General features: G+C 39.7%; 1 protein-coding gene across 1 annotated transcript; it reads left to right on the forward strand.

Moving 5' to 3' along the window:
* Positions 1-2525: 2525 nt before the first annotated feature.
* Positions 2526-3718, forward strand: FANCF (FA complementation group F). Its single transcript, XM_046637709.1, has one exon. It carries the CDS (start codon positions 2532-2534, stop codon positions 3609-3611), a length of 1080 nt encoding a protein of 359 aa, XP_046493665.1. The 5' UTR covers positions 2526-2531; the 3' UTR covers positions 3612-3718.
* The last annotated feature ends 9901 nt before the right edge of the window (positions 3719-13619 follow it).

The raw sequence follows: 13619 nt of genomic DNA on the forward strand, positions 1-13619 counted from the left end.
GTGGTTAAGTTCAGTGCACCCTGCTTCAGCAGCCTGGGTTTGGTTCCCAGGCACAGACCTACACCACTTGTCTGTCAGTGGCGATGGTGCGGTGGTCGTGTCTCACATACAAAAAGAGGAAGACTGGCAACAGATATTAGCTCAGGGCAAATCTTCCTTAGCAAAAAACCCCCACAAAAAAACACATACAATCTGATTTGCAGTATATTTAAGTGTTTTTGTGCCCCACCCCATCCCTGCTTCAAGAACGTAGGTTTCTTGAAGTGAAGGACCTTGTCATAATCGTCTTTCAGTCCCTAATCTTTACATATAGTAGAAGCTTAATAAATATTCATTAAATGATGTTGAATTTATGGACACAGGAGAAGATCTAAAGACTTGGATTTTCTTTCTTGTAAAGGGGAAAAATTCATAGATAATGTGTTTCTTTCATGAAAATAGGCTAATGTGAAATATGTATAAATTTTTACATTGTAATGCTCAAGTAAGGATTTTACAATAAAATTTTAAATAGTTAAGTGGAAAGACATGAAGCTGGAGAAATTAATCCACACAATTCTTCCATCAGGTCTCACCCCGTCCTGAACTGAAGGCCACCTTATTGACTTCTCTCACCTCCTTGAATGGATTGGGCTTTCTTAACTCAGGCACCTGCAAATTAACTGTTCCCTTGACCTTGAAAACTTTTCTCAACACTCATCTTTGAGCTTTCAGACTAAAAGTCAGTTTCTTTTCTTTTTTTCTAATGTTTTATTTCTAGACTCCCGTTAAGAGTTTTTTATTTTAAAGATTGGCAACTGAGCTAACATCTGTTGCCAATCTTCTTTTTTTTCCCCCTTTTTCTTCTCCCCAAAGTCCCCCAGTACATAGTTGCATATTCTAGTTGTGGGTCCTTCTAGTTGTGACATGTGGGATGCCGCCTCAGCATGGCCCGATGAGCAGTGCCATATCCATGCCCAGGATAGGAACTGGTGAAACCCTGGGTGACCTAAGCAGAGCGCACAAACTTAACCACTCGGCCATGGGGCCGGCCCCAAAAGTCAGTTTCTTAAAGAAGCCTTTCCTATCACCTAAGTCTTGCTGGCCTATCTCCATTATAGCCTGTCACATTTGAGGTTATTTGTTTAATGTCTCTCTTAAATGTTAGGAAATGAACTCCTCTACCAGGACCAGGACTACGTTTATTTAATTTATTCCTAAATCTTACACTATGTGACATAAGTGCTCAAATAAGAATAAATACATAAATGAGTTAGTGAAGCCTGTACATTTGTTAAAGGCTGTGCTCATGTGACCCAGAGTTTCCAGTGGCCAAGACAATGCATTTTAGGGTACACAGTATCCTTAGGGTAAAATCAAGTAACCTCTTCAGGACCAAATAAGAGTTGGGCTAAGTGATAAATAGCAAATAATAAAACTGAATTAATAGCATAAGCACCACTGCTTTATTTATTCATTTTTTAAAAGCTGAGGGAATGCTCATTCTAATAAATGAAAAATGACTCTCCTCTTCATTTCTCTTCCCCTTTTTGTTAAAGCAAAGCAAAACAAAACACCAGTTCTGCCTATTTGTTAGAATAGTTTTGACTAGTGTCTCTGGGGTTGGAAAGAAATTCAGCTTAGATGAGTTACCATGTCATCAGCTTCAGTAAGTTAGAAATCGTGGGGTTTGGACAATGCAGCTCCTAGGAGTGAGCAAATAAATATTTGTTGACGGCATACAAGAGTGAATGATCCAGATGACTTTCCAGAAATGGGTCCTTTTTCCTTTCCCCTCTTTCTTCCTGAAATCTCCAGCCAAACATTGGTTTTTGTTATATGTTCTTACGTGCCATTTGAGTGAAATAAGAGTCAACTAAGGTTGTTTTGAAAACAAAAAAATTGTGCAACTTTGAAATAAAATTTTAAGTCCCTTTAACATTTTCGTTAAGTATTCATCTCGAAGTTTTTTGTTTGATTCAATGTCTTTGGGGCTTCGCTTCTAATAATGAAAGAACAATGTGAAGGCCCCGAGTTTAACACAGTGCTTGGCATTCATTAATTGGAGGTCAGTACATTTTACTAAACTGAACTGAAAACTTCACCTAATAGGTAACAGCATGTCTTATAGGCTAACGTAACTGCTTGTCTCTGGCGTTACCCGATTTTGATAAACCTCAACACACATTCTCTCGGGCAAAGCTCAGGAAATTTCTACTAGGGCTTATTTCCAAAACGAAAGGAAGCACGGAGACTTCCGTGAAGCGCAGCATCGCGCACGTGGCTCCGGGAACCCTACCTGGATGCTCTACATTTGTCTTCTCCTGTCCCGACAGCCTCCCCAACATCGGGGCTGAAAGTGGAACCTTGGAACCGCTTCCCCAGTTTAAATTTCCCGGAGTCAAGGTACCCGGATGAAAGCAGCTGTCAGATTGACAGGAACTTTGACCAATAGCCTTGCAGTGAGGCGTATCATTTCGCGGACGCTCCAATCGGCACGCAGAGAGTCGCCGTCTCCCAGGTGGAGGCGGAAGTAAGGCCGGCGCGCCCCCATGGAGTGGCTCCTGCAGCAGCTGGCGCGCTTCTCGGAGGTGCTGGCCGTCTCGCGCACGCCGCACGTCAGCACCTGGGACCCCGCGACCGTGCGCAGGGCCCTGCAGTGGGCGCGCTACCTGCGCCACGTCCACCGGCGATTCGGCCGCCATGCCCGCATTCGCACGGCGCTGGAGCGGCGGCTGCAGAGCCAGTGGAGGCAGGACAGCGGGTCTGGGCCGGCGCCAGACCCGGGCCTGACGAACTTCCAGGCCCTGGGGCGCTGCGACCTCGTGCTGGCCCTGCGCCTGCTGCAGAACCGGGCCCTCAGGGAGGCCGTCTGGCACGCCCTATTGCAGCAGGTCTTTCCCGGCCCGGGCGTGCCGGGCGCCGACGAGGACACGCTGCAAGGCCGGCTGGCCCACCTGGCCCGCCGCCGGGCGGCGGTGCACGTGCTGCGCCTGCACGGCTACCAGGAGAGCCCGGTCGTGCAGGAGGACGCCCTGCTGAAGACGCAGGCCGAGCTGCTGCTGGGGCGCCTGCGGGAGCGGGCCGGCGCCCAGGCCGAGGGCCCCGGCGGGCTGCTGAGCGGCCTGTGGGAGCGCGGGCCCCAGGACAACTTCCTGAAGGTGCTGGCGGCCGCGCTGCTGCTGTCGCCGCCCAGCCCGCGGCCCCAAGAGGAGGAGACGGGGCCAGGCACCCCCAACACGCCCGGAGAGGGGCACCATGAGCTGCTCCGGTGGCTTCTGGGCAAGTCGGACATCCTAGCTGCCTTTTGCCGCCGCCTCCCCGCCGGCGTTGTCGCTGCGGTGGCAGGCCGCCACCCCGAGCTCTCCCGGGTCTACCTGGGCCTGCTCGCGGACTGGGGGCGCCATCTGCACTACGACCTGCAGCGAGGCGTCTGGGTGGGAGCGGAGTCCCAGGCCGTGCCCTGGGAGGAGCTGTACGGCCGGTTTCAAAGCCTCTGCCAGGCCCCGCCGCCTCTGAAGGATGAAGTTCGGACTGCGCTGGAGTCCTGGAAGGCGCAGGATGGAGATTTCGAGGTCCCTGGTCTTAGCATCTGGACAGACCTGTTGTTAGCTCTTGGGACTGGTGCATGACGTTGCATTTGGGAAACGACAAGTTTGAGGTCTCAGCCCAGGCCCCAGTTGTCTTCGCGCCACGTTCTGTTATTGATTATTCGAATAAATGGTTTACAAAATTAAAATTCCAGTGTTCCCACCAAATCTTTACTTTCATGTGTCCAAAATAATTTTGGTGCTAATTTACAATAGGTGTATTTATAATTCAGAGTTATAAATATGTAAAGTAACTAGAGTGCCATAGATTTTCCGGATGGAGGAGGTGACATTGGAAATATCCTACTTAAAGCCATAAAATTAACAATAGTTTGCTTTTTAGAAGACCCATTTCTAAGAATGCCCCAAACAAGGTACTTTTCAAAGAAAAAGCAGCTTTAAAGTGACAAACAGACACCTTTTTTCTATCGGTGTATTTTACTTTTCTAGGATTTTCCCACCCAAGTAGTGAACAGTTTTTAACCAACGACTGTTGTCGGAAATGTTGGTTTGAAAAACTAACTGGCCTATTTGGAGTTTAAACCCTAGACTTTGGCCCTGTTAACCTAATGTCCTAACCAATTAACCAGCATCAACATGTATTAAAATTGTGTTACTCAGAAAGTTTGTTTCTCATTTCTGCAACTTACTGCTCTGAAATGGAAAGACCAAACAGTACTTTAAAGTATTGACTTAAGGACGGGAAAAAGATTGTTTAAAGCATAGTAAATACAAGTACATGCCTTTGGATATTAACTTTGCATTTGATGGTAAAAGAATCAAAACCAACTTCTGAATTAGAGACCCAGATTTCGGTGCCTCTTCTGCCGTTGACTAGGTTAAGAAGTCACAACCTTGATGTTGCAGTTGCCTCGTACGTTAAATGAAGTGTTTAGACTAAAATAGTTATATTCCCTTATTTTTCCCTTGGTGACTGCCCTCTGGGGACAGTTTAGAATATTTGGCATGTGTAGCAATCTAATTTTGTGAGTTTACCCAGATGCTCCACAACTGGCAGAGTGATTCCCGATCACCAGAGAAAAATTTATTAAGAAAACTTAAGAAAATTGATGCATTTTTGTTAGGGGGATATAATTTCCATTCATTAAGATATTTTTGTCCATATCCAAGTTAGTTGGTAGCAAGATTCTTTGGAAAACATTGATACTCAGAAAGTTAATTTCCAATTCCAGCAATGGAATCAGAGCAAAGGAGATGTATAATCTTGTAGAATTTTTAATTCTGTAGTAGAACTTGGAGTAAGCTACTGTTCCACTAGTAAGTACACTTTTCTGGATGATCCTGGGTTAACACCAGCAAGTTCTCATTTCCTGTAGCCTGATTCCTTTTTCTAGCTCTAGGCCATGTGGGCCATTCTTTAGGTTGCATTTGCCATTAATGCAAGAAGAAAGACAATTCCTTCTATCACTTACATAAAGTCTTTTTTCAGGAAACATAAGCCATTGAAGAGTTCTACCCTAGCAGGTCCTAATATTGGCTCATAACCCTAAACTTTAGTTTTAGAGAATGACAATTTGTAAGCTTATTCCCGTATTTCTGTAGCTACACTGCACACTCTATTTATTTATTTTGTGTGGAAGATTGGCCCTGAGCTAACATCTGTTGCCAGTCTTTCCTCTTTTTGCTTGAGGAAGATTGTCGCTGAGCTACATTTGTGCCAGTCTTCCTCTATTTTATGTAGGATGCCGCCACAGCGTGGCTTGACAGGCAGTACTAGGTGCACGCTGAGGATCTGAACCTGCAAACCTTTGGCTGCTGAAGCGAGTGCTCAAACTTAACCACTACACCCCTGGGCCAGCCCCTGCATACTCTTATTTAAGATAAAATGACAAAAATTGATATAGATGATAAAGAAAATTTTAAAATATGTTTTTCTGCTCACTATATTTTATTTTAGGCTCCACGCTATGTTCAAAACATAGATAATCTTATTTAATCTTTGCACCAAGACTGATCTTATAAATCAGGATATAGGCTAAAAGAGATTAAGTACAATGCTCAAGGGCATGCAGAAAATCAGCAACGTGAGAGCAGAAGCTGTATCTTGATTTTTTTTACCCCAGAGCCTAGCACAGTGCCTCGACGTGGTAGCTGCTCCAAATGCTTGAATACATGAAGCCAGGACTAGAACCTTAATCTGTATTCTTTATCTCATTTTAAACAAAATTAAAGATGTGAAAGATGCTATTGAGTCTAGTAATAATCTTATTATCCCTCTAGGAATCTATGTCTAGGTGGAAAAATGAGAGGAAGGAATAGGAAATTGAATAAAAATTTGAGCTTCTCGTGAGCTAGCAGATGAAATGACTGCATGTCTGTCGTTTCCTGTTAGAATATTCAAGGACAAATATCTCGGTGCTCTCTTAGAACTACTCTTGGGCTGATTGTATATTTATTGAGTATTTTAGAATATTTGGAAACTAACTGCTGTTGTCTGGCTGTTTATTAAGGTTCTGATTCTAGTGGGAAGGATTTGGTTTCTAGTGAATAAATAAGGCTTTGCATTTGTATGGTGTCTTATAGTTTACAAAGTTCTACAATTAGATCATCTTAGCAGAACGTCTTAATATAACTGTAAGACGGCACTGTGCTGTGAGCTTCACAGTTTATTCATCAAGGAGCTGATAGCATAGTGATTTGTCCAGCATTGTATGGCTCTTAGGTGGTGAAGTCAACAAGGATCTGGATCTTTTCTAACTTGTTAGCTTCACACGATTTTTTTAGGGAGGTGGGTTGGTGATTTGAAAACTAATATTGAATTAAAAGGTCCATATCACCACTTTATACTCTAACACGGGGCCTGGCACACAAGAGGCGTTAACTTGTTGAATATTGTTTAAATCTGGGCTATTATCTACTGCTGTTACTTTTACCAAGTTATTTCACTCTCTAAATCAGAGTTTATTCATCTATAAAATGGAAAAATTCCACCTTTTCTAACTACTTAATATAATTAAGGAAAAAGTTAAATATGAAATATGAATATGAAAATGATGTCAGAAGTTATAAACAGGCAGATTCACTTATTTTCTCTTCTTTAAATTCATAAACACATAAATAAATGTTTGTAAAATATGATCCACACTTTATTAGTATTCATGAAAAGCAGCTGTGCATGAAGGTATAATAAGAACTAAGAAAGACTCATCATTAAGATTTGACCATTAAGATAAATTTAAAAATAAAACAAGGTTGGAAGTTTAATATTTTAAATACACTTTTATTGGATAAATAATATGATAATAGTATTAAAGGAATATCCTGTTACCGTGGCACTATTTTTGTTTTTGTGTATTCCTTTCCATCTTTTGGTCATATGTCTGCTATTTCCATAGCTATACTAAATGTACTTACCATTTCTAGATTTTCTAAAGTTATCAAATATTTTCATGTTTAGACTTTAAAAATAAAGTAAGGAAAATATGCTCCTATTACAGAGTAAGTTCTCAGTAAATGCTGCTTGAACGCTTTTCCTACATGTAATGGGATGAAAATGTTGAGATCTTTTCCCACTTTTATTATGTTAACGTTTTTAATGATAATTTGTCATTGCATTTCTGGGATACACAACTTAGTCAGATGTATTAACTTATTTTTTTTTTATTAAAGCATTTTTTGTTTTGTTTTTTCCTTTTTCTCCCGAAAGCCCCCTGCTACTTAGTTCTATATTCTTTGTTGTGGGTCCTTCTAGTTGTGGCATGTGGGATGCTGCCTAAGCGTGGCTTGATGAGCAGTGCCATGTCCGTGCCCAGGATTCGAACCAACGAAACACTGGGCTGCCTGCAGCAGGAGCGCGCGAACTTAACCACTCGGCCACGGGGCCAGCCCCTGATGTATTAACTTTTTAATACATTTCAATTCAGTTTACATTTTGTTTATATTTTTGATTCTGAGTTCATGAGTGAGATGGACCTATAACTTTTTATTCTTACGCTTCTTCTATTTGAAATTAATCCCAAGATTATATTGGCCACGTAGAATGAATTAGGGACTATTCTGCTTTTTCCTGTTCTCTGTAAGAGTTCTATACAATTGGAATGATCAGTGTCTTGAGAGTTTTGTAGAATTATCCTCAAATACAATCTGAGCCTGATTTTTTTCTTTAATTGAAGGACTTAATTACAATTTCAGTTTCTTTAGTGGTTGTTAGAGGTGTTCACACTTTCTATTTCTTCTTAAGTCAGTTTTAGTAAGTTACATTTATCTCAAAATTTATTTCATCCAAGTTTTTAAATTTATTGGAACAAAGTTGTTTCTTACCTTTTTATCACTATTTTCTTACCTTTTTTTTTTTATCACTGGTGTATCTGTAATTCTGTTTCATTTTTATTTCTATTTTTCCTTATGCCTTATTTCCTTATTTTCTGTCTTTGCTTTTCCTTGGTTCGTCTCCCCAGATGTTATCTACTACATAATATTTGCTAGTGAACTAACACTTTCTCATTTTTTCTATTTCAAAAATTTTTGCTCTTATTTTATCTATTTTGTTCTTTGCTTTTATTCTGCTCTTCTTTCCTCACTTCTTAAGCAAAGACTTTTAGTTCATTTGTAACTTTGCTCTGTTTTTATTATATTAGCATTTAAATTGTCCTCTAAGTTCTGCTTTCACTGCAAGTCTCATATTTTGATTTGTAGCATTTTCATTATCATTCAGTTCCAAGTATTTATGGTTTAGTTTCCACTATGATTTCTTCTGTAATCCATGAATTATTTAGAATCATTTTGTAAATTCCTCAATGAATAAAGATTTTTAGAAAATTATCTTTTTGTTACTCTTTTCCAAATTAATTTGATTTTCATCAGAAAATGTAGTTTATATTACACTGAATCTTTAATATTTATTGAGACTCAGTTTATTGTCCAAATAAGTGGTCAATTTTTGTAAATATACCACATGTACTTGAAAAGAATGTGTTTTCTCTAATTTTGTGACACAATTCTATGTATGTTATGAAAAATAACTTTGTTAACATTTTGTTCAATTATTCTGCATATTTACTAATTTTTTTCTGTTTGTCCTATCAAATAAATGAGGAAGCAGTGTTGAAATTCCTCACTATCATCCTGGTTCGAGAAATTTTATCAATTGTTTTATGTATTTTGAGCAATTTTATGACATGCAAACAAATACAGAATGGTTACATCATCTTAATGAGTTGGACTGTTTATTTTGTAGTGACTACCTTTCTGCTTTAAAGTCTATTTTTTCTATTATTATTTCTTTTTTTGTTTTCTAAAGATTGGCACCTGAGCTAACAACTGTTGCCAATCTTCTTTTTTTTTCTGCTTTTTCTCCCCAAATCCCCCCAGTACATAGTTGTATATTTTTTCTTAGTTGTGGGTCCTTCTAGTTGTGGTATGTGGGACACTGCCTCAACGTGGCCTAATGAGTGGTGCCATGTCCTGGCCCAGGATCCGAACCTCGAAACCCTGGGCTCCCGAAGCGGAGTGTGGGAACTTAACAGCTCGGCCACAGGGCTGGCCCCCTCTATTATTATTTCATTGTTAATATGATTGGACTTTTTTCTGCTACCCTACTTTGTGCTTTCTGTTTGTCTTGATTTTCTGTTTCGTTTCTCTCTCAGCTCTTTTTGATTGATTGAATTGTTGTTTGTCTTATTCCATTTCTCCCTCTACCACTTGGGATGCTATATTCTATACCTACACTCTTACTCTTGAAACTTTTACCACTTTTAATTTAAAAATACCTAAAATTAGTCAATATCTTAATCTCCCTTCCTAACAATACAATAAACCTTGGGATTAACTCTGAAGTCCCAACTCTCAAGTTATTAATTTATCCAGTGTTTTAGTTTTGTTCTTTTCAAGGAAAAATCCAACAAATTATAACACCATAATTAATGTTTTATAGAGAAAAGCGCATTTTGATTTTCCCACATGTTTAAAAATCCTGTGTCCCAGTGCGTCTCAGACCTTCCCCTGGGATCAATTTCCTTATTGTTTTTTAGGGATTCCCCTGGAGAAGTTCTCTTGATGGTAAACTTTTTTGGTTTTTATCTAAAAATATCTTGTCAACGTTCTTGGAAGATAATTTTGCTGTGTACCTGTTTTTAGTTTAACCTGTTAAAGATAGTAATTCATTCTTTTCTGTTTTCCATTGTTGAGATTAAAAAAGCTGTTGTCAGTCTACATGTGGTTTTCTTCTAAGTGATCTCTCTCCGGTTTCTTTTAAGATAGTTCTTCCTTCATTAAATGCAGACACTACAATATATACAACTGTGAATTTCTCTGTTTTCCTTGCTTGTTATGTGTTGTGTTTCATTTATCTATGGATTTGTGTTTTTCTCTGCTCACTTTTTCTTCCAATGTTTCCTTTCCTCCACTTTTTCTGATCTCTCTGTGACTCTGATCAGGCCTGTGTTATATCTTCTCATGCTACTCTTATATCCTATAACCTCTTTTTCATAGTTGTTATGTCCTTATCACTCCATGCTAGTGTGGAAACTGCTGTTATCTCCTAGGGTTCATTTCCCCATCTTCATTTTAGTAATAATATCTCACCCCTAAGTTTCAGCTAGAAATGGCCACCCTACTTGAAGGGTAAATTTCCCAATTTCTCTTGCAGTTATGTGTGGCCATACACGAGGTTTTGACCACTTGTATATAAGAAAAAGTGATATGCACAACTTATTCATACTCTAGAAATATGAAATCATTTGCCCTAATGCTGTTTCTCCCTTCAAATGGGCTGGAAAGTCAGTGTGGTGCTAGTGAGCTACCTTGAATCCTATGGCTGCGGAGAGCTGGAACAACTGCTGTAGGCGAAGAGGAAGCCACGTGCTCAGGAGGGCAGGACAGAGCCTGCCTTCCCAGCTTGTCTTGTTACATGGAAGAGAAATACTCTTTACACTTCTCTCTTTTCTAGATGACTGTTTTTGCGTGTTGTCCCAGTGACTTTGCCTATATCCGTGGTTGTATTAGTATATTCTTCTTAATTGCACCTGATCTATCTGACATTTAATTCAGCCATTGAGTTTCCAGCCATGTAAGTTTCAACAATATTTTTTTCCTAAAAATTTTATTTGCCTCCCCCCCATCTGCCTGGTCATTTTTGATAATTTCATATTACATGTTTAATTTTTGTGATTCCATTTTTATGTTTTTTAAGATTGTTATTTTATATTCTGTAATAATAATTTCAAAACCTGAAGTCCGTGGGGATCTAAACCCGGTTGTTGTTTCTGTCATTCTCACTCATGGTGACTTGCTTCTTTATGTGTCTTGGAATTTCTTACTGTGAATTCACATTTATTTGATTTCAATCTATGGAAACCTAAGAATCTAAATAGGGTATTGTTTCCCCATGAGAGCATTTTCCATTGCTTCTCTCGGAAGTAGTGAAAACCTCTAACCTGGGGCCACTTTGCCAAGGTTCCTGGCTTAATGCAAGAGTTTTGGCTTCAGTTTCCCTACCTCGTGGCTTGCTCAAAGCATAGTTTCCAAATCCTTTTTGCAGGCTACTCACATCTCCCTGCTTTTGCAGATATATATGTTTGGGGGGGGGGGGGGGGGGAGGAGGTGGAGGGTGGAGAGAGATGGCCTGGAAATTTTCTTTATTTCCGGAAATTCCAACAAAGCTTTAGAAACATGTTTTATTGAGAATCTAAATGTTTGTAGCAATTGGGCCCTGCTGAATGTATAGCCAGGGCTTTGCCAGAAGTAGAAGTCCTCAGTTTCCCTTTAACTCAAAGCAACCTAACTTCAGCCCTCAATACTCCTCTGAAATAAGTCTTGTCAAGGTCACTGATCATCTCCATGATGCCAAATTCAAAGGATGCTTTTCCGATAACAAGTTGCTTGACCTCTCGCAGCATGAGACATTTTGGCCGCTCCCTTCTTTTTGAACCTGGGGTTGAAATTCTGTTCTCATAACTCATATGACAGCAGTCTGTTCTGGTTTCCTCTTACATTTCTAGCTACTTTTTCTCAGTCTAGTTTCTGGTTCCTCCTCCCCTAATCAAACTTTCCCGGGGCTTTCTCAGAGTTTAATAGTCTGCTTCCTCTTCTGTGTACATGCTCTTCCCATGTGATCCCATCCATTTTCACGGCTTTAAATACTACCTCTGTGCTGTCAGTTGCACAGTTCATATCTCCAGCCCAGAGGTCTCCTAGAGCTTCAGGGCCAATGTCCCCACTTAAACGTCTCACAAGCCTCTCAAACCAAACAAATCCAAAACAGAATTCTTACTGGATAGCCTACCTATTTCCATGGATTTCTCAGAAAATACACAGAAACCTGGGATATCGCCTTGAATTCTTCCTCTCTCCTAACATTCAAATTCATTCCATCAACCTATTTCCCCTTATCTTCATTTCCGCTCATCACCCTAGTTTACACTAGGGTGGCCATAAACTCTTGTTTGCTCAGGACAGATTTGAGTTATGCCTATTGTCCTGGCATAATTACCACAAGTGTCCTCTTTTATTCTCTAAAGTGCCCTGGTTTGGCTGATAATTTATATGGTCACTTAGTCTCAGCCATCATATCACTGCCAGATCATTGCAATTATTGCCAGATCATTGATTTCTCTGCTTTCTTTATTGCACCCTACAGTCCGTACTCCACCTAACAGTTCAGAGTGGACTCTCAGTCATATTCACTTAGAAATCTGAAGTAATTGGAAGAGAACTTATGCAGACTCATACCACTACCTCTATCTATACTAGCATCTCTACCCACATACTTTACTTTGTGTTTGTTTCCATTGATGAGCTATTCTATATTAAGCCAACTTCTATGCACTCCAGAAATACAGGAATTCTTTCAGTTCTTGAAATAGGCTGAGCTTTCTCCTGTCTTAGAAACTTTGCTTACATTGTTCCAAGAATGTTCTCACCCAGGTCCGTCACTTCTCAGCTTAATTTCATTCTCTCACCATAATGCCTCTATCTAAATATATCTCACCCTTTTATTTTTCCTTCAGACCACCAATTTCCTATTAATTATGGTGGTGGTGTTTCTGTGTGTCTGTCTTTTCCACTAGAGTATGAGCTCAGTGAGGACAGGACTGCCTCTGTTTTGCTGGAACATCCAGGCCCTCACACTATGACTGACATGTATTAAGTAGTTGACAACTGTTCCTGAATGCAAAGGAATGGAGCAGACGTTGGATTAGAGCATCACCTTTCAGGGCCTATCTTTAAGAAATAGAACTCATTTTAGTAGTGGCTACAAGAAGTAGAAATCCAAATGAAGAATGGGTGTCCCAAGGTATGGCAACATCTTCAAGCTACAACCAAAAAATCTGAAGAATCTTCCAAAGCTGCTTCGTTGCATTTGAGTTGACTCAACATTCAACAGTGTCAAGATTGAGTTGCGGCGGTTAAATTGCCTGATTTTACCTGATCTTTATAGCTCTTTTATACATTTTGTGAGTTCCAAAACAGTATACTGAAGCTCTAAAGTAACAACCAGTTATAAATAGAATGGCCCATCTTCCCTCGCAAATTGTGGATATGGAGTATTCATATTAACATAAATTAGTTAATGGAAATGCTCTAGGAAGGAACCATTGATTTCTCTCAGGAACTAATTGGAAATGATCAATCACTATATTAGAAGTGTGGCAGTGGCATCATTTATCAGATGCTGATTGTCATAGTGGGCTAAGAATGCCCTTTTGGCTTAGAAATATGGTGGCCCTAAGGGAAAGTAGCTTGAATAATTACAATAATTAATGTGTATACAACTGTCTCTTGAAGCTTCATTACTCTTAATATTGGGGTAACGGTTTGAGTTGGAAATTGCTTATGGTGTTTTAAAGTCCTATCATGGTTTTATCCTTTTATCTCATGAATGATCAGGACTGAATACTGTATTAGCACTTTTTTATATGCAATAATTCAGAAGTATAAGCATAGGAATATAAATGTGAATGATCAGTTTATATATTACATTTATAAATATAATACAAATAGTATTGTCACATTCTGAACGAGGTCTATGATAATCTCAGTGTTAGGGAGATATTTGAAATTCATATTTGAAATTTAGGTTTTACACTTTAA

Source organism: Equus quagga, chromosome 14, assembly GCF_021613505.1.
Source record: "Equus quagga isolate Etosha38 chromosome 14, UCLA_HA_Equagga_1.0, whole genome shotgun sequence".
In the NCBI taxonomy this organism is placed as follows: Eukaryota; Metazoa; Chordata; class Mammalia; order Perissodactyla; family Equidae; genus Equus; species Equus quagga.

What these genes read in the sequence shown, in the direction of transcription:
- FANCF (XM_046637709.1), top strand. Translation starts at nt 2,532, where the DNA reads ATGGAGTGGCTCCTGCAGCAGCTGGCGCGCTTCTCGGAGGTGCTGGCC.